This window comes from Rutidosis leptorrhynchoides, chromosome 11 (assembly GCF_046630445.1).
Source record: "Rutidosis leptorrhynchoides isolate AG116_Rl617_1_P2 chromosome 11, CSIRO_AGI_Rlap_v1, whole genome shotgun sequence".
Lineage (NCBI taxonomy): Eukaryota > Viridiplantae > Streptophyta > Magnoliopsida > Asterales > Asteraceae > Rutidosis > Rutidosis leptorrhynchoides.
The window spans coordinates 121672128-121694361 of NC_092343.1; the positions used below are offsets into that span (position 1 = coordinate 121672128).

Sequence of the window (22234 nt, forward strand, 5' to 3'; positions counted from 1 at the left end):
AAACATAGCAAAATCTAGAAGCATCATCAATAAAAGTCACAAAATATTTCTTGTTCCCTAAAGTAGGAGTAGCATGCAAATCACATAAATCACTATGTATTAATTCCAAAATTTCAGTATCACGATGTACATTTTGAAATGGTTTCTTAGTGATCTTTGTTAACATACACATTTTACACTTTTCATTGTTCATGTCAAAAGCCGGTATTAATCCATCTTTAGACATATCTTGCATTCTTTTAAAGTGTATATGTCCTAGTCTAGCATGCCAAAGTGTAGAATTATTTATGCTAGAAGTAGATATAAAAGCAAAATTAACATTCAAGTGATTAATGTTAAGTCTAAACATTCTATTGCATAAATAACCAAAACCAACAAACATACCATGTTTTGACAAAACAAACTTATCAGATTCAATCACTTGTTTATAACCACAACAATTTAACACACTACTGGAAATCAAATTTTTTCTTATTTGTGGTACATGCAAAACATCAAACAAACAAATAGTTTTTCCAGAACTAAAACACAAATCCACACTTCCACGTCCATGAACAGAGGCTGTTGACTCATTTCCCATATGAAGAATTGATCCATCAGTCACGGACTCGTAAGTCTTGAACCAAAATCTATCCTTGCATACATGGGTGGTGGCTCCCGAGTCAACCCACCACGCGACATCATCATCCTGCACAAAATAAGCCTCGGATATATATGAAACATAATAATTCTCATTTGAATTATTAAATATATTCTGACCTTTCGAGTTGTGGTTGTTTAAACCATTTCCCGAACCGCTTGTGCTAGATCCTTTGGCATTATTATTACCAAAAATAACCTTGCAATCCTTTTTCATGTGTCCAGTTTTACCACACTTCCAACAAGTCAATTTAGACTTCTTGTTCGGAATAGCCTTGTTATAACCTTGATGTTTACGTTTGCCCTTTTTGTCATTATTATTAGTGAACTTTTTATGTTCCACCATATTGACAACAGACGTACCAGCAACTTCGTTGCTCTTTGGCTTGTCATTATCCTGCAACTCGAGGGATTCCTCAATACGCAGATGACTACCCAACTCAACAAGAGTTAACTCCTCCTTCTTATGTTTCAAAGAATGTTTAAATTCTTTCCAAGATGGAGGTAGTTTATCAATTATGCTTGAGACTTGAATAGACTCATCCATGTTCATCTTATGTTGTGTGAATTGACCAAGTATACGAATGAGCTCATTGTATTGTTCCAAGACCGGTCTAGAATCGACCATCTTGTAATTATTAAAATTACTCACAAGGAACTTTTTACTAGAAGCATCCTGAGACATATACTTGGTTTCTAAACAGTCCCATAGTTCTTTAGAAGATTCAACATTTAGGTAAATATCAAAAAGGGAATCAGCCATACCATTGAGGATTAAACCTCTAGCGATGTAGTCATCGTTCTCCCACTTGCACCTTTTCCGAATTTGTTCAATAGTGGCATCATCACCATGATCTTCAGGAATTGGTGTGCTGAGTACGTACACCACACTCATGCTGCTCAGAAAGAAGTGCATCTTCTTTTGCCATCTCCTAAAATCAATTCCCTCAAACTTATCAAGTTTGGAGAAATTCGCCGTCATGTATTTCATCGTAGCCGCCATCGATTATAACAAATAATTACTTTCGATTGTTGGAGGTTTTATTAAATTCTTTCGTGTAGGGTAAAATAATCGATAGCCGGACAAATCACTGAATCGTGGTATCACTTTCCGAAAGTAATTATTCGACCCTTATAGCCTGGGTTACACGAATATCACTTTGGGATAAGACAGAGATTAAATTCTTGTTTTGGCAGAAACAAGAATTCCTTTTGCAGAAGAATATTTTGGTGTTCGTAACTTGTGTCTTTTTCTCATGCATATTGGTTAATATATTTATATACACCCTTAATCATGAAAGAGTCTTTTATTAAAATCAATTGGCCGATTGATTAATAAAAGTATCTTCTATAATATTCAAAAGTGGTTACATGAAGAATATTTCTATAAACAAATATTATCACTTCCATCATTAAAGTAAAAGTTGTTACTTTTACAATAAACAAATATTATATTTTACAACTATCAAAGCATGAGTGATCACTTTATAATAAACAAGTATTATTCCTTCAACCACTAAAGTAAAAGTGGGTGCAAGAATAATTCTTCCGTAATCACTCAAAATTGTGTTAAGTGTTTTCTTACTGCTGTCTCTTAAGAACCAGCACTGCAAAAGGACCAGCAGCGCAAAAATCAGCAAACAGGACCAGCAGCGCAAAAGTCAGCATACAGGACCAGCAGCGCAGAGGAACCAGCAAACAGGACCAGCTGTGCAGAACAACCAGCACAGGGACCAGCTGCGCAGAACAACCAGCACAGGGACCAGCTGCGCAGAACAACCAGCAGAGGGACCAGCAATGCAGAACAACCAGCACAAGGACCAGCAATGCAGAACAACCAGTACAAGGACCAGCAATGCAGAACAACCAGCACAAAACACTTAGCCAAATTTCAGCTTACTAAGAAAACTTAGTACTGAAAACACTTAGTCAAATTTTAGGTAGACCAAGTCATGATAGTAAATAATGGAAAACCACTTTTGGGTTCGGGTAATCTATCACTTAATGGGTGTACACTCCGTACCTCCAAACCCATTTACAAGTGTAGATTAAAACCCAAAATTACACTAAATTTACAACAAAATTCACCCTTACTGCAATTATTAAGTGGGCCTTGACATATGTTGTGAAAGCTTTCATCGTTTGTACATCAGATCATTCCACCGTATTTGCCCCATAAACAACACATATCGATTGTGGCTTTGCGCTTAATGACCCACTTATCGATTGTGGCTTTGAACTTCGGATCATTCCACCGTATTTTTTTTTGCCTAAAGCACAAAGAAAGGCTAACATTAGACACAAATCAATCGACCATCTTTTTTTTTTTAAAAAAAAGGAGTAAAGTAAATGGTACATTCAGCATAGTTTCTAATCCCGAAAAAATCAGAGAGAGTGGATAAAATGTATAGCTACATAACACATGTTTAATAATTGAATGGAAGAGTAGAAAACATGTGTTGAGTAAATAATGGAAAACATGGTGCGAAATGAAGATGAATCAAAATCAATTTGAATACATGAAGTAACAAACAAACAATACTTCAACACCAACTGTTCAAAATATGCTGACTAGACCAAGCACTGATGTGTAGTCACTGAGTAAGTAACAATCTAACTATCATATGGAGAATAGGTAACTACATCTAACAGATGATAAAATTAAAGAATGTTAGGAAAAATTGAACAAACCAAATAAACAAATAACAAAAGTAAGATCATTTCCAGCATAAAAATCAATATTCATTTCACTAAAATATGAGAGAAACACATCACCTAAATGTATAATTGAAATGTTAATACCAAACCCTTAACTGATGATTTGTAATTTGTATTTTGGTTTCTATTCTATCTTAATCTTGATGATAAGCGACTTAAAAGTCGAAAGATGGTGAGGGACTCATATGTCAATCGATTATAGTGGGTTGATATTAGATACGGTAGACCATAGGTTAAACCATTAAAGATACTCTATTAACTTAATTGAATAAGTATATTTTGTTAGTTCATCACTTCTAATCCATTTTAGTTTTAGCAAGCATGTTTAACAGTTGTGTGTTTTCTTTGTTTGAATCGATTGATTCACCTTTTTAAAAATGTCATTTTAAGGATGGAAATTAGGGTTTCGTTCGATTATGCGGTATAGATCGTTGCGCGAAACCTCTTTCCATTTGAAGCCTAAAGGTAGACACTGATAATTTTTACTAAATGTTGTAAATGGTTGAAAGTGTATCTTAAATGTTGTAAATCTAACTTAAGTGTTGGATTCACTCACCAACTCAACGAAACTGTAGACCTTAAATGTTGTAAAGTAGATAGTAAATGTTACAAAGTCAACTAAAGACTTTTAAGTGTTCATTTCTGAAGTATGAAATTGTTATACGTATATTTTAATGGTAAATGGTCTAATAACCTTTTGGTCTGCAATCATTTGGTTTCAAGTTCAGAATCATAGCAAGATGGTCTAATAAGGTTTTGTTCAACCTGATGCAGCAGGAATATATGCATGTACTCCATCTTTGTGTTTTGAACATTTAGCTTTCAGTTTTCCTTCTATTTTCTATTATTTTTGAACTAATATTCGATTGTTTGATTCTTTATTACAGTTTATATTTTTGTTAGATTTGGACGATGATAATGTTGATACATATCTTAAGATGTTAAGCGATGTGGTATTCAACGATTATCTAGATAAGTAATTTTGTAGGTTATTTGGATTGGGATCTTCATAATATGTGAATTTGTGACTAATATTAAATTAAATTGAATTCCTATTTTCTGCTTGGTGTTTTTTGTTCAGAGCAAAAGAATAAGATGTTACTTATGATGTTCTTAAATTACCCATTGATGAGGAGGTACTGGTAAGTACTTAAACATATAAATTTATATACTTGAACACTTATGCTTGATTCAAATTCGTCTAACTCTAATTTGTTTAAACATATCGAGGTTAGCGAATCTGCTGCGTTGTTTCAATCTTTAGGAGTTCAGCCTACAACATATGCATGTGTGTGTTTTTTACTGCACGCAAGAGTGTACATTTAGTTGGTGTATAAGCTTGCTTCTATCTGTAGTTGCATGTGCCCGCTTACCCTGCATGTTCTTAGGTTATTAAATCATTTCCATGATTCACTTGCTCATTTGTATGTAGGGCCTTCCTCTGTTTCAAATTTGTTTGTAGTTTTTTTCCCCGTATTATTTAGTGTAACTGCCATTGTGGTGTTCTCATTATGTTTTACTATTATGATTGGGCAGGCGCATAAGACAAAGGCGATAAAATTCTTGAAGTTACCTGACTAGCCTTTATGTTTTCAACACAAATGGCTAAATGGCATACATTATACCCAACCAATTATGTGCGGTCCGCTCCTTCAACTGAGGTATTTGGGTTGCCTCTATGTTTTTTGGGTTTGATTGCTTCGACTGAGGTGGTTCGAATTGCCTCTACATCTGTTGGTTCGACTTCTTTTAAGGCTTACACGTCTGCAGCCTCTGAAGAAATACTTCTTTTATTTTTTTTGGTATATATCAGCTCATAATGTACTTTTTTTGTTATTAACCTGTGTTATGTGCTGCAGTTTTCTGTGGTGTTTACAGGTGTACTTAAAAACGGTATATCATTACAGTTTTGCTTAGATGATCTTCATACATTTACTTTGTGATTCGTATTGTTCATACGTCCACTTTTACTGCTTTCGGTTTGTTATACTGCATCTGTTGTCATTTGTGTTTATAGATACGGTAGGTTGCTCGGGTAATGATTTCAGGAACCTGTACAGATAAAAGTTAGCATTAGTAGCAGTTTTCGTGTACATGTTCTAACCCACCAGTAAGTTTTCAACCCGATGGTGTACAATTGCATTTTTGTTAACTTACTTTTATTTTTTTTACTTTATAGTTTTTTTTTGTTCTTATTGTGTATTTATTTTACTGTTATTGATTTGTGCTACTCTTGGTCTATAATTAAAGTGTGTGTTAATTTGTTGTTTTTGGTTTGAATTTAATAGGTGAATCGTCTCTTTACGAGAATTTGGGAGATTGCACCAGTGTTGGTGTGTTCATTATGGTGCTCTTCTTTCGCAAGACGAACGCTTAAAATCTCATATTTTCGAGATCGCCATATTCACATAAGCTTTATGTCATACAGGATAATAAAAAGGGGATTATGAGCAGTAAATGTAACTGCCTCAACTTCTAAACAACCTCCTGCAAACAACACTCTTTTGTTACTATAAATACGACTAAGTTGGTACAAAAACAATATAATTATGTATAAGGTCTTCTAACTATCTGCAGGCATCAAGATGCAACAACTTTTGTACAAACACCGAACTTATCATCTATGTACGTATGTGAATATTAAATGAATCACAATTAGTATATAGTATATATCAGAATTCACAATTAAACTCCTGTTACTGTATAAAAAATAAAGCTGTAAAATTTAATATCAAGTTACATACCTTGAACATTTGATTGCAAGTGCATTCCAATACTATTCAACGATGACCTATGTGACAGAAATTGGTTGAGAAGGCCAAGGGAAGAAATATACAAAGCTGTAAAATTAATATCAAGTTACAACCTTGAACATTTGATTGCAAGTGCATTCCAATACTATTCAACGATGACCTATGTGATGGAAATTGGTTGAGAAGGCTAAGGGAAGAAAGGAAGAAGTGGTGACTAGAGAGTACACCATTAATCTTCACAAATGTCTTCATGGATGGTATATGTTTCTATAATCTATACTTAAACTTATGTTCTTGAATTCAATGGTATAATGGACTATATTGTTTCTATATATGTACTTAAACTTATGTTTATGAAATCACAGGAAACTTGGTAACAATGACTATAAACAATTGATTGTTGCATCAGTGGCGAAGCCAGAATTCTAGATCGATGGTGTCACAAAACGTCCATATTTGAATCTAACTTTTTCCCTTGAAATAACGTGGTTGACAATATGTGTGTTAATCGGTTCGGTTTTGAGTTTGCTCGATTCATTAGATTAGTTGTGCTTGGTTTTGAAAATTTCGGAGAATTGAAAATCGACATTAAACCAAACATCAATTTCAAAACTGAACTATTAACCAAATTCAAATTTGGTTCGGTTTCGTAAGGACCAAAAAATCAAAAGAGTCATAATTCAACTAAAATAAATCATAATTAACCGATTTTAAATACGAATTTTAAATTTAAAATCAATTATTCGTCTATTTAAATTAATGATTTAATATATTATTAATTGAATTCGATTTTCGATTTAACCGATTTCGTAAAAGTAGAACCAAAAAACGTATTTAAAGTCAATTTGATTTTTTCGGGTTTTATTATGTTTGATTTCAGAGTGGTTTGAGTCCAAACATTGAACTACTTGACATGTCTTGTTTGAATATAAATCTCCGTTGAATAAAATTTAATTAACATTTGAATGAGGTATAAGCAGTATTTAAATGCTTTAACTTATGTGTACTAGATTTTTATTCAACAAGAAAAATGTGAGTTACATACTCCGTAATTGGGCTCAAATATCTAAAGGTAAATACATCGATGGGTTGTTACTTGACCACACCATGCCATCTATCTATCCATCTATCTATGTTATAATTAAAATAAAGAATTAGTTATGTGAATGGGTCGCTAGTCATTTTAATGGGGTCACTAAGTATTTTACTTTACTTACACAACATACCGGTCTTATATATGATTGAGTAAACATTTCATTGGGGTCATATGACCCCATAAATATGTATGTAGCTACGCCTCTCTGTTGCTAAGTAAGTGTATTTATTCAAAGCGTTTACAATACTGAATTTTTAAATAAATTTGGTTCAAAAACAAATACTGTTAACAATGAAGGGTTTCATCATTGTAAGTGTATGGTAGAAGTATATGAATTTTTTTTTCAACTTGTGATTAGAAAAACGACTTCTCTTGTATTCTAGAGTAGACGAATGCTATTTTTTAGAGTTACTGTACAACGCACAAGTTTTTAAATGTAGTATATAAATATATTTAATATCTAATATCTAATTTCTTTCTTTTTTTTTTGGCAAAAATAATAATATGTATATATATAAAAGAATCGAGGTTCCGATGGTACAACATTAAACAGATCATAACGATCTCTAGAGAAACTATGTTCGTTCCAAACAATATGAACGACACATAAGCACTATAAGAATTACAACTGCAAAGTCAAACAAACACAACCCACCAAACCTAATCCTAAAACACAAACACATAAACCTGATCCCGTATTCAACCCCGTAACAGCACTTCTCAAAAACCGCAAATTCAAACCAATCACCGGGCAACTCAAGAACACTTAACCCGAGGCCTATTTACCAAAGTCAACTAAGTCAACAACGCTGGCAACAACATCGAACCCGCAAAGACCCGACGACGAGAAAAATGGAGTGAATGAACCAAACCAGCAACAACCGAGCAGAACCAAGTGCCGAATCAAACTATGAAGGAACCACTCATCTTTACCAATTTTCTAAACGACATTTACAAACCCCCGAGCCTAAAAGGACGTACAAACAGCGACCAATTACAGCTAGCAACCACCAGCACTACCTAGTGAATACTAACCACAACCCACCACCATAAACCATCGCCCGCGGCCACCTGGAAACCAGCCACTACTGTGAATAGCCACCTAAAGCCGCCAAAGTGGCCACCAACAACCATCACCGCTGGCGGAAGAAGACCACCGAGAAACCGCCGAATTTCACACATAACACACGCACCACTGTCACCAACTCCAACAACCTCCAATACCCCCTCTAAACACAACGTCCAACCAAAAAAAGGGAAGTAGAGTTCCACCGGAACTCGCCGCCTACCACCCCATTAGAGGAGACACCACGACGGCGAGAGTAGGAGGAAGTACCCGACGACGAAACCAACGCCATCCAACCCAAACACACCCGAGACACCAGAACCCGAGCAAGAAAGCTCGAATTCGTCGCCTGGACGTCAGAGGTGTAGCCAGAGAAGAGAGAGTCGCCCACAGTACGCCTAAAAAAGAAGAAGGACGGAGAGTACCTTATTAAGAACGGAAAGCAAGAAAAATTCACACCACCGGCAAGATGTCGGTGGTCGGAGAGAGGAGCAGCAGAAGGACTACAAACCTGTGTGACGATCGGAGAAGAATAGAGGCGACGAAAGAGAGAAGATCTGAGTAAAGCACTTGGCGGCGCCGGAAAACAAAAGAAAAATTAGGATTCCGGTTGTTTTTCTCCGATTATTTATATTAATATTAATATCTAACTAGCTTAATACCCGCGAATTCGCGGGGTTTTTTAAGGGACGAACCGAAAATTAATTGCCAAAATAATCATATTTTATATAGTACTTGTTAGGTTGTTAAGAAACCAAAAAAGTTTAAGTAGTAATGTTATATTAACGATAATAAAGCAAATAAATTATAATCTAAAAAAATAAATAACACAAAATTTGATAACCACAATACTACAAAATGTTCTCATCCCTCAAATTGTTAACAATTGACATTCCCTAAACCCAAAATCCTAAACCCTAAATCCTAAACCCTAAACTCTTAACCGGGCTAAATTTTACTTCACAAAACATGGAAAAAAAACATTAACATTCTTCACGATCAATATTATCTTGAATGTTATTTTTGTCAATCGTTTTCCCGCCTAAATAATAACATTCATCACGAAGTGTCTTTTTTAAATGTTCATATTTTTTTGTGATCTTGACTCTAAGTTTGGCCGTCGATTTTATTTAGCATTTTATAGTTATTCGTTTTCAGTGAATTTAGTTAGCTTAATAGCAACATCACCTACATCATTAACTAAATTCACTAATTGAGAAAATTGTTAGCCTCATTCAATAAAATATTTCAAAGGATAAGCTCCCACAAGTATTACATATAATGTTACAACGGACTGTACCACACATCTACAAACTTCATGTTTAAACGATAACTATATAGAATGCAACTGTCACAAAAGATTTATTTATTTATTGTATGATTAAAAAGAGACCATGCAGAAACATGTTTACTTAGATTATACGGTATGTTGTGTTTCGAAAAAAAAGGAGTTAAGTAGAAGAAACGAATACCTTTACGTTGCGATCATAACTTCCTTACGCGAAACTTCAGGCACACTATATGGAGGTGTCCCATTAGTAGATTCCGGCTGAAAATGCAACAAAGTGGACTTGACAAAACAATATAGTAAGAAAATTAGTATACATATACATATAATAACTGATAAGGACACGCATACGAAATTGACTCTAAATTTGAAATCGTCCATCTGGTTATACATATGATCAAAGGATCTGATTGAAAATTATATTGTATTCTATAGAGCAGTGTATCAGACATGTAACTAATTGCTTTTTCACGAAAACACTTGCGTCATTTATAAGTTCAATCAAGCTTTTAAGAAAACACTTGCAGTCCAAAACAATATTTATCAGTGTAAAAAATATGTATTCATCAATCAAAGTGGGTAGTCGCCCTAGGATTAGTAAGTTAAAAAAAAAAAAAAAAGGTTGGATACCCAGGTTAATAAAAAAAATCAATCAAACTTTACTAAATCACGAAACCGTTTAATCAATTTGATTTACGAAATGGTATTCATCAAAAAACCCTTGTAAAAACCAATTTAATCTGATATATTAATATTGATCGACGAACATTGTGGTATTGAAAATCTTACAATAAACATTTAGGGGTTTACCTGATCTCCGTAAATTCAATGGGATATCAAACCCTAACGCTTTGATGTTTAAGAAAATTAACAATCAGGTAAAATAGAGATCACCAGAATGAGTAAATGGGTCACAAATTGCCACCTATTAGATGTGAATATAAATTTTCCATAATTAACAATCAGGTAAAATAGAGTAACAGTTTTACCTGGAAAAGAAACGACACTCTAACTGTGGATCTTTACACATATCTCCAAATCCGATAAACTCTCTTGATATGACATCAATTTCTTACCTAATAAGATGAATATGAAAAAGGTAAAAAGAGAAGAAAAAAGTTGCAAAATAGCTGACCAGAAGCTGCAAAAATGATACATGCGCCACATATGTGTGATCCAGAAATTTCACCTATTTTACTTTCTCGATTCATGCACGTTATGTCTCATATATAATCTTCTCATTCATTATTTGTTATTCCCCAAAGCATTAACCTAATTAACAATTATATAATCAAACAAACCGACGCGTGTTCATTGAGATCCAACACTTGAAATAAGCCCATCAAAGAACCCTAAAAATCGACACAAATCAACTACCTGAGCAAAAAGAATAAAAATTGTTAAAATATTACCTAAGCAAAACCCATTGGAACATTCGTTTGTTGTTTTTGTGTTTATGTGTTTTTGTGGCATATAAAACCGGCTTCTACCTACATGGAGTGTTAAATAACAACTTCTTTGTCGATTATACATAGTCCTCTCAATGCGATCCTCTGAAACAGCCAGTGGGCACACATTTTGTAAAAAAAATTCAAAACCACCACTTTGACCTATAAAGCATATACCTACATGAGCATCAGTCAAGAAATTGAGATCAAAGATCAGCTTTTAGTCAAAAAACTGCAGCAACCACCTTCGATTCACCTAATACAAAATAAAAACAAACAACAAAGAGATCAGTAGCGAAAACAGCATTAGGAATTTCCTAAACTGGACTTTGACAGCTGCATTTGCTCAAAATATAAAAGAATAAGGTTTGTAAGCAATTTAGCTTAAGTACTACAATTGGTTGTCCTTAAACTCTATTGTTCTAAATATCTTATAATTGCTGCTTGGCAATTATAGCATGCTTGCTTGAAAGGACCAACAAAAAATTGAAAACAACCAATGAAACAAAAAACTGATTTGCAATTGATTAACAAAATAATCATGAAACTGGAGGTTGAAATATTGACCCATTTACTTATTAATGGGTACTTTTGAATTGCATACACTCTCAATGCTTTAATGGGTTAAAATATTCATTCTAACCAAGAAAAGTGAACAAATTAACATTTCTTTTAAATTACAAACAAATAGTATATCAGATTAAATGAAGCAAAACATGTATAGAGCCTCTTTGGCAAATTATCATCTAAAGATAACACAACATTACCTTCAATGTCTTCATGATAGGATTCACCATATGGGTTATATCTAACATGCATTAATGCATAATTCAACTATTACGAAAACCAAACAAAAGTGTAATACATATTTGGACCTCATAATATATTAACAAAATACAGTGTATGTCAAGCAAACCACTACTGTAATTTAACAATAACAAATATTAACATCTCATAAAGTCAATCTTAGAAGTCAATTGCAGTAGTACACAGAAGGTACAGTTAAAAATAAATTTATAAAAGTTACCTCTACCCCTTTCATAGAAGTTGTTAATTGCTTTGTAACTGAGCTTCTTGATACAGTTGAACCCAAATAAGTTGGTAGATTCTATACTATTGCGACCTAAACATAGCTCTTGTAAGTTTGTCATGTACAAGGTATTCTGGAACACCAAGAATAGCAAAGTTTAGTGTATAATAACTGAAAGTATTTTGATAATGATTAAGAAGGCAGCAATACGCATCGATGATTTGGAGATTTTTGATGATTATGATGAAGAAGAAGGGAGCGAGGAATTGAGAATGGATTGATATGTATTGACCCTAATTTTCCTTATTTCTTCCGTGTTGCATTTCCTTATTGACTAAACCCTTGATTTAGGAATTCTAGTCGGTGCTTTTTTTTTTAAGAAATGTATTCTAAAGGTATTTGGTTAAATAAACAATGATGATAAGTGTTTATGAGGTCATAATTTTAAGTGTTTAATCTAATGGTCTAGATTTGAAGGATTTATTTTAATGAAAGGTTATGATTAAAGGTTGGCAATATATATGATCTATTTTTGTGTTTGTTATTATAATATAATAAATATAAATAGATAGATAGATATAAATATAAATACTCGTATAAGTTACTCCGTACTTCATTACTGTATGTACTACGTAAGAAAAAAATGCAAAAGTTATGAACGTGGATTCCACGGCAAACAATCCATAACTCCGATATATACAACCCTCCCATAATTTACTCCAGCGGCAAAATACAAAACCCTACCCTAAACCTTCGTTCGTAAAGTGTACGTATTTAAAGAGTTGCGGTCCTTAAATTTCCATCGCTTTCCTGAATTCGGCAGAGCGACACATTGCAAAGGTATTCGCTAAACCTTCATTTAATAGTTTTGGTTCCATATTTTAATCAGTCAATTCTGTATTATGTATTAGGATTCATAAACCCTAACTTAGGGTTTATGTTTATTTTTTTATGTTTATCTATATGTTCTCCTGATTTTAGTTATCTTTTAAGATATTGAATCATGCTTATACCAACTGTCTAGATTAAATATTCAACTTTTAATCTTATGTGTAAAAATAACCTGATTTTATTACTCCATACTTTATTTGTACGTTTATCGGATTATATATGTTTATATAACTTGTGTTGAATATTGTTGAGTTGTGTTGAATAATGTTTGACTTATCAATCTGTTGATTTGTTTACCTAATTATAATTCAAATATACTTGTTAACAGACTTTTTTCTAGTCTATTTTGATTTTTGAATGCTGTTACTATTATTTTTTTAATTTTGTATTGTCATTCGATTTTGATATGATGTCATGTGATTTTGTCTGTTAATATGGTGTATAAGTTTTATTTTATTTTACCATGGAATGGAATATATACTTAATACTTTATACTTAATATTTTAACTGCGTCTCTTGTTATAAACAGTTTCCATCTTCACCAATACTCAAATCAAACACCTTAACCTTAATACAGTATTCCAATGGAATCAGAACAACAAACACAACCTGATCCGCTCGCCGAGAATTATGGCGATGTTTCGATCAATGACCAATCAAATTTGGATCCCAGCCTATGGACTACTGTTAAGTCATTAACTCATGTTCTGAAAGATAAAACCGTGGTAGTAAGTGGACGAGCACATGCAAAAAAGAAAGTTGGAAAGAAACTGGTATTTTTGACTTTGAGAGAGGATGGTTGTACCGTTCGGTGTGTGTTGACAGCAGATATTGTTAGTGCTGAAATGGTGAAATTTGCTAGTGGAATTACTAAGGAATCTTATGTCGATATCGAAGGAATTGTAATAGTTCCCGATGAAGTGTGTAAACGTGCAACACAGCAGGTGAATTTCACTAATACTCATAATGTTAACTAAGTACCAGACCCGAACCTGATTAAAAAAAAAAAAAAAAACCTGGCCCAAACCCGTCAGGTCCCCATTTAGTAACTAATTAGCGGGTAAACGAGTTTTCTCACGGGTGTCCGGTCCCCATTTACTTACAAACTATTAGGTAAACGGGTTTTCCCATGGGTATTCGAGTCTTTATTCGGGTATATGGGCGATGGGCGGGTACTTGGGTATACGAGCCGAGTAATCTGGTTTACGGGCCGGGTTATCGGGTTTACGGGCCAGGTATATGGAGTCGGGTCTTATTTCAAGTGTACGGGCCGGGTAATTATGTTTGTGTCTAAAACCATCCACGGATGCGGACCCATTTACCTGACCCAAACCTGGTCAAAAATTAAAACCATCCCTAAACAGTGATATCATCAATGTTGTTATTGAATGTTTTGCTCAATGCATGTAGGTTGATATAGAAGTGAGGAAGATTTATTGTGTTGGCCGGTCTGCCAATGTGCTTCCTTTTAGTATTGAGGATGCTTCTAGAAGTGATGCCGAAATTGAGAAAGCTTTGGAGGTATATGAATATTATTAGGAATTTAGACCTGTAAATTTTGCCTATTTCACATCACTCAAGATTAAATTGTTTAGTTTGATGTTTTTACCAACGCATTCATGTATCTTTTTATATCTAAATTGTTTAGTTTAATGTATGTAGGTTGGAGAGCAACTTGTTCATGTTAATCAGGATACCCGATTGAACCACAGAGTTGTGGACTTACGAACACAGGCAAAACAAGCGATTTTTAGTGTTGAGAGTGAAGTTTTAAAGGTATGATGTATTGGTAACTTTATTTACTTGTGTGTCTTTGTATCTATGGGCGTGTAAGTGATATAATGATATGATTCAAATATAAAAGAGGATTGAATGCTAAATTAAATTAAATACAATCAGCTGGATGCACATTTTACCTCCTAATAACATGGAAGCTTGCCTGTACTTTAGTTTGTGTCTACGAGACTACGAGTACTATTTACTACTATTAACTATTCGACAAAATATCAGAATGGTCCATGTGGTTTGTATCAGAAATCAATGGTGGTCCCTGAACGTTTTTTTTCATCAAGGATGGTCCCCGTGGTTTGCATTTTGAATCACTGATGGTCTCTATAGTGCATATCTCAGGGACCATCTTTAATGAAAAAATGCAAACCACAAGGACCATTGGTGGTTCAAAATGCAAACCACGGAGACCATAAGTGATTCAAATGTAAATCACAAGGACCATCCTTGACCAAAAAAAAAGTTCAGGGACCGTCAGGAATTTTTGATACAAACCACGGGGACCATTCTTGATATTCTGTCTAAGTTTTGACTGTAATGTGAGATACTCTGATCTAACACCATAAATTGGCGACCCATACCCATGCTAGTCAATAAGTCTACCTATACATTGTACATTTTTGCAAAGTATGTGGTTGCTCTTTAGTATTTTTAATTTTATTAAATATATATCGCTTCTGAAAACTGGATATTACTGTTTGAACTTTGAATAATGAGTTTCATGGGCAAAAAAGGCCGAGGATAAACTTCGTAATGCTATTTAAAATTTTAATGGGACTGATATTTTTTCTTTGACTTAACATATTTGATACTCCGTATAATTTTATGCACAGTTGTTTAGGCAGTTTCTTTGGAATGAAGATTTTCGTGAAATTAACACTCCAAAGTTAACCACGGGCACGAGTGAAGGTGGTGCAGCGGTTTTTACATTGGACTACAAAAAACAACCTGCGTGTCTTGCTCAGTCGCCCCAACTTCACAAGCAAATGGCAGTTTGTGGGGATTTTGGTCGTGTTTTTGTGACGGGTCCCGTTTTTAGAGCTGAAGACTCGTATACACACAGGCATTTGTGTGAATTTACAGGTCTTGATGTGGAAATGAGGATTAAGAAGGATTATTCCGAGGTAAATATCAAGATTTTTAGTTGTTTTGATACAGTATGTATCAATTAATAAAATATCAAGAAATATTGAATCGTCACTAAAAGATCGTCACAAATGAGCATTTTTCTTGTAGTGCAAATATCAAGAAATTAATAAAATTTTGATGTGTGGATTCATATAGGTGATGGATGGATTTAGTGGACCGTCTTTTTGTTGAAATGTTTGACAAATTGAATGAGAGATGCAAGCAAGAGCTTGAAGCTATCAATAAGCAGTATCCTTTTAAGCCCCTTAAGGTAATTGAAACCCCTTGTTACTTTCATTGATGTTATAATAATGTTTGAATACTGACTGATACTATTTTAATTAATAATATTTCAGTACAAGCCGAAGCGACTTACGTTTGAACAAGGCATTAAAATGTTAAAGGTCAGTAAAAAATATTACAACATCCTTCACTTATCTGGCAAGTAATTTAACCGACATTTTATTTTTGGTCTTACATTTTGAAACATAACCGTTACCTTTTAGGATGCTGGTTTTGAGGTGGACCCACTTGGGGATCTTAACACCGAAATGGAAAGAACATTAGGAAAACTTGTAGAAGAGAAGTAATTCATCTTTTCCAACTTTGACTATCCCTTTTTTGTTCCATATGTATTACAGTAAATAAATAAATATTGTTTTTTTTTTGGTTATATTCATTATAGGTATGGAACAGAGTTCTTTATATTGCACCGTTATCCTCTGGCAGTTCGGCCTTTCTATACCATGCCTTGTTCTGACAACAAGGCTTATAGCAACGCATTTGATGTGTTTCTTAGAGGTGACCTACCTTGCCAACATATTTGATATAAAGTTTATGATTAAACATGTATGCATGTATGTATGTATGTACGTTAAGCTCTACTTAATGTTGCATTATGTTTAGGAGAGGAGATTATTTCAGGAGGCCAAAGGGTGCACTCACCTGAACTTTTAGAGTCACGTGCAAAAGAATGTGGTATTAATATCAAAACAATATCAACATATATCGACTCTTTCAGGTATATCTTTTTTAGAGGTGGCTATACGATAATTATGATTACAAATTACAAATAGTAATATGATTCAAGAGGCTACCCCATTTGTTTACGTGTACCGAATGAAATAAGACATTAAAATGATCTAAATGGTCACACACTAAATTCAACAAGGTATATTGTATGACTCAATCGCTCGGTTTTTGTAGGTATGGGGCCCCACGACATGGTGGATTTGGAGCTGGATTGGAACGTGTTGTGATGCTATTCCTTAATCTTGACAACATCCGCATGACACCAATGTTTCCACGTTACCCAGGGAGACTAACACCATAGAAGACTTGGTGTTATCATTTTTTGCAATATATATTTGTATTTTCATATTTTGGTGATTTTAGCAACAAAACTATGATGTTTTTTGACACACTGTTGCTTTTTACTGGCTTAAGCCTTAAGATGGTGGCTGAGGGATCAGGAAACCTTTTGTGGCTCTCTTGTATAGCTTGTTTTGGCATAATATGCTTGTTTTTTTTCACATTGTTTTGGCTACCACTGAGTACTTCATAATTTGGAAAGCAGAAGTTAATAAAGTAAACTTTAAACGGCTTGTGACTTGTTTCTTTATGAACACTTGTTTGCCCCATGAAGCTTGTGACATATTGGTCTTTTTTTTAGGGTGATTATCATTACATCAAGTTTTATTCATACACCACTATATATGTTTTAAAGTATTGTATTTTGCAATATGACGTTTGTTTTATCCATACACCACTATATATGTTTTATAAAGTATTGTACAATATCAATGTTTGTTTTATCCATACACTACTATATATGTTTTATAAAGTATTGTACTGTAAAACGTCATAATTGTGGTGTATAAAAAAAGATTAATAGTGTAAGGATCACCGCCCCCTTTTAAAGGATTCTTTTTTTTTTTTTTTTGAAGGATCCATTTTAAAAGATTCTTGAATGAAGTCTGAATGACAAATAATATTTGATACATTTTCTAGCTGCAAACGAAATGTGTAACATGTATTAACATTTATGAAAGTTTTCCACAATCTATGTTCAATACCTAAAACGTTCATTGAACTATTGCGACCCAAATCTGGTCCTTCATTGCCTCTTGGTTCGGTATCTTTATTCCTCTTTAAAGTTACCCCAACGAGCTAAGGAATTTGATGGAGGCGGAGTCTTCTAATTCCAAAAAAATACCACGTGTTGTCTAAATATGTGTTCCAATCGGCTAAACTCAAAAAATTACTTGTTAGATCACATTGTTTAAGTTTCTTTAAGATTGGGCGTTATGTTCTAGATATAGGGCAACTAAGGTTAATTGGAATGTTTGTGTACTTGATCTTATTAATGTTTTGTAATTTTTCTAGCTCCTTACTAGTTTTTCATTATATTTTTTAGCCGTTCCAAAAACATACATAAAACCTTCTAAATCATTTTATTATTAACACGATGTTTGTAAGCGTAATATTTTGCTAGTAATATTCAAATTTCTTTTGGCAAATAGTGTTTCAGATGAACCAGACCTGACTTATAGCAAAAGATTACTTGTTCGACCCGTTCACCAACACGCCATTTTGGCACTTTGGAGCTTGGATGTTAGTACAATTATTATCATACTTAACTCGGTAACATGATTTATCTCAAAACTTTTTGCAAAGGCATTGTAGCAAAAGATACAGAGATCTCTGTCAAGGTTATAAAAGTCGCGAGTTGGGAACGAGTCGGTCAGGACTTTGAAGTGATGAGTCAGTCGAAACAGGGACGAGTCGGACATTAGCCAAGTTTGACTTTAGTAATAAATAAATTAAACATAAATATATCGAACATAAAACATAAATATTACAAACACAGAAATAGGGCACATAATCTAACTTTAAAAACTGTTAAAATTTTGACTTTTTTTTTTTACTTTGACTCTGAGCGATAAACTCAAATCATCAAATATAATGGTTGGACTAGGTAAACCCTATTCTAGCATAAGCTGCAGATCATGATCAAAATGACACTTTTAGTTAGTATTCAACGTCAAATACAGGTGTAACCTATACTTTGAAATAACATTATATGAAATGTCTTACATTTCAGTTATATTACGGAAAAGGGGAGTGCTTTCGCCTTGTTTTTGCAAGTATATTGCTCAGGTCAACTTTAAGCGTTTAATTTTTCTGTAAGAATCTTGTTTACAAGCCCTATATTTGCTTTGACCTTGGATTCTTTCATCACCTGATAATTATAATTTTTAATTCTTAAATTAATAACAAAACTAAATAGAGATCATTCACAAAATCTTTTTTTTTTTTTTTTTTTTTTTTGAAAAGCAAATTGGTATATAAATCACACGAAACAATTACAGAAAAGAGTACCATTCGACCCAAAGCACAGCGAGAGATTAGGAAGCCGAGAATGCTAACCTAAAAAATATGAAACAATAGTACTAAACAAAATCACGAGAACATTAAATATTAAGGTAATTCTTAGGATTTGTAAGCCACGTTTGCCAATCGATCTTTTTTCCTTTAAGCTTTCCGGAGATCCAATCGAAAGTCATCACTTGAATTTCGCTAACAATAACCGGAGAAATCGAGTGTTTGCTCTTAAAAACCTTCATGTTACGATTTTTCCAAAGATAGTATACACAAAATCTTGAAAAGTTAGAGAAAGAATCATCAAACCTGTCCTGCGAAAAATCTTTGCAGCTTGGTTTTGCCACCTAGATATTGTTCCAGTTGCTTTGGCCAGTCCTGTTTTGACCCGTACTAAGAATAGAACCCATTTTGACCCATTATCCGCACTACAAGATCTACAATTTGCCATTTATAAGCTTTTTAGATATAAAGATTTAACATGTAGTTAGCCTATGCAGTGAAGCGTAACCAGAATCTTCACTCATTCTTTTAACAAATTAGTTAAAATCATGACCTGTAATATACCCAGAACAAGGTCTCTTCATCACTAAAATCAGCTCATTCAAAATCTTATATATTTCATCTGATGCAGGATGTGTTTTATCACAAACAAAAAAACTGTGAGTCTTTGTATTAACATCAATCCAACTACACCCAGGCTGCTTATTCAAGCTTCGATCTTTCATCACTTTTCTTACATCAGCAACACAATCCCACTTCTTAAACATTGCATAAAGATTAGAAAGCAACACATAATTAGACGCATTTTCAGGCTCAATCTCAATAAGTGACTTATAACCCAACACGCTAGTCTTGTCATCTGTATGAACAATCGACGCACTCACAAGAGCCCCCCAAACACTCGGTCCAGGATCCAAAGGCATCATTTTAATAAAGTTCAAAGCTTTATCGAGTTGACCCGCTCGACCTAACAAGTCAACCACACAAGAACACATCTCCACCGTTGGATTAATCCCATGAACACTTATTGCTTTATTATAAATATCAAGGCCTTTTTCAACCAACCCTGATCTGCTACACGCAGAAAGAACACTAACGACGTTTATTGCATCGGACTTTATTCCATTCTCAAGCATTTTTTCATACAAATCAACTGCTTTTTGGCCTTTACCGTGTAATGCATAACCCGAGATCATACAACTCCATGAAATTGCATCTTTCGAGATACAATTGTGATCAAAAACTTGCTTTGCATAGCTTAAAAGACCGTTTTTGGAGTACATATCTATTAAAACATTGCATAAAACACTATGATTAACAAAGCCCATTTTAACACAAAGCACATGAATTTGTTTTACCCCTAATAACCCTGCAACTAAGCTACAAGCTTGAAGAACGGTTAAAAGAGAAACCTCATTAAACTCTACATTACTTTTTAGCATACTACGAAATAGAATTAAGGTTTGTTTAGGATCATTATCTTTTAAATAACCGTTCATCATCGCTGTCCACACGAAAACATTTTTAAACCTCGTTCGATCAAAGATAAGTCGAGCTACATATAGTTTACCACATCGTGAATACATATCTATAAGACAGCAGTCTAAGTGAACACCCGAATCTACATGAATGTTCATTTCATGTCTAATAATGTAACAATGAAGTTCCCGTCCATAATCAAACTGGCCCAATGTATTTCCACACGTAGGAAGCAAATTCGACAACGTAAACTCATTCGGCGTTAAACCTTCATTCAACATATTCTTTATAAATTCCCAAACTTGATAATGAGTCAGCGACATTTTACCATCTAAATATCCCGAAATCATTACATTCCACGACGAAACTGTTCTTTGAGGCATTTCATCGAACAGTTGACGGCATTCTTGAAATCCATCACATTTTTTATACATTGACAATAGTGAATTAACTAACACGGTATCATAGCAAAACCCTAATTTAATACACTTCCCATGAACCCATTTCCCAACAGATAAGTCTCCAATCACACCTGAAGCTTTAGCCAATGTCGAAAATGTGAACTCATCAGGTACACAATCACCGGTCCAGCACATTTCATTAAAAAGACTAAAACTTTCGTTACAAAGATCATTTTTTTGAAAGTAATTGATCAATGTGTTCCATAAACGACAATCTTTGAAATCGATGGAGTCAAAAACCTTTCGAATTAGAACGGGGTACTTGAAAACGGAGTAGGCATTGATTAGATTTGTTGAGATAATAGGGTTTTGGTGAAGACCCAGACAGTAAAGCTGAGCATGAGTTTGTTGGGCTAGTTTTAGAGATTGATTAGTTATTGAGAGTTTAAGAAGGTTGAGATGAGAAATGGCGGGAGATTGTAACGGATTTGTGGAAAACATTTGTGCGATTGAATGAATTAGTTTAAACCGATTTAAAAAATTTAAGTTTATCGGTATGAGTTCTGTTTAATTCATTTTTTCTTTTATCTTCTTTCCAATTTCTAGGTTATTCTATGGTTGAGAACATCAATTTTTGAGATAATTTCTAAAGTAATGTTACCTTTTTGGCCAATTTAAGCATGCTAAAAATAAGCTATATACTATATACTTTCTCAAATATCTTGATCTAGGTTATATACTCATTTTCGTTTCACTGTCGACTATATATATTTTTAAAAATGTTCTCATGTCAACACTTGATTACCAGTTACCGGTACAACCAGTCAATATAACTATGTGTAATTTTTTTTTTTTTAAAGGTGACGTGTACTAAATATAATTAAAGATTGCCGTTCAAAAAAAAATATATATATAATTAAAGATTGAAGCTATAAGATCCCTTCCAAAGGTGAGGTCCTCCCTCCCGCCCACACCTCCGCCCAGGAGGACCCCAATGGCAGCAAGCCGCCCAAGGTGCCGCCCAGGGTGCCGCCCAAGGTGCCGCCCTTCAATTTGTCTCTTGCTCCTTGCATTTGTGAAATATTTCAGGACGGAGGGTTTAGCTTTTTTATATAGTACTTTTTG

General features: G+C 33.9%; 2 protein-coding genes across 2 annotated transcripts; one reads left to right on the forward strand and one right to left on the reverse strand.

Moving 5' to 3' along the window:
- The first annotated feature begins 13759 nt into the window (after nt 1-13759).
- On the forward strand, nt 13760-17178 carry LOC139877727 (aspartate--tRNA ligase 2, cytoplasmic-like). Its single transcript, XM_071865152.1, has 10 exons — nt 13760-13873; nt 14340-14450; nt 14592-14705; nt 15551-15843; nt 16008-16116; nt 16202-16249; nt 16352-16431; nt 16531-16646; nt 16752-16866; nt 17052-17178. Exons 1-10 carry the CDS (start codon nt 13775-13777, stop codon nt 17176-17178), a joined length of 1212 nt encoding a protein of 403 aa, XP_071721253.1. The 5' UTR covers nt 13760-13774.
- Nucleotides 17179-19373: 2195 nt separating this feature from the next.
- On the reverse strand, nt 19374-21610 carry LOC139874908 (pentatricopeptide repeat-containing protein At3g12770-like). The gene is made up of 2 exons (XM_071862298.1): nt 19536-21610; nt 19374-19465 (listed from the first exon to the last, which is right to left on the reverse strand). The coding sequence occupies exon 1, from the start codon at nt 21608-21610 to the stop codon at nt 19766-19768; it is 1845 nt and encodes a 614-aa protein (XP_071718399.1). The 3' UTR covers nt 19374-19465; nt 19536-19765.
- Between the last annotated feature and the right edge of the window lie 624 nt (nt 21611-22234).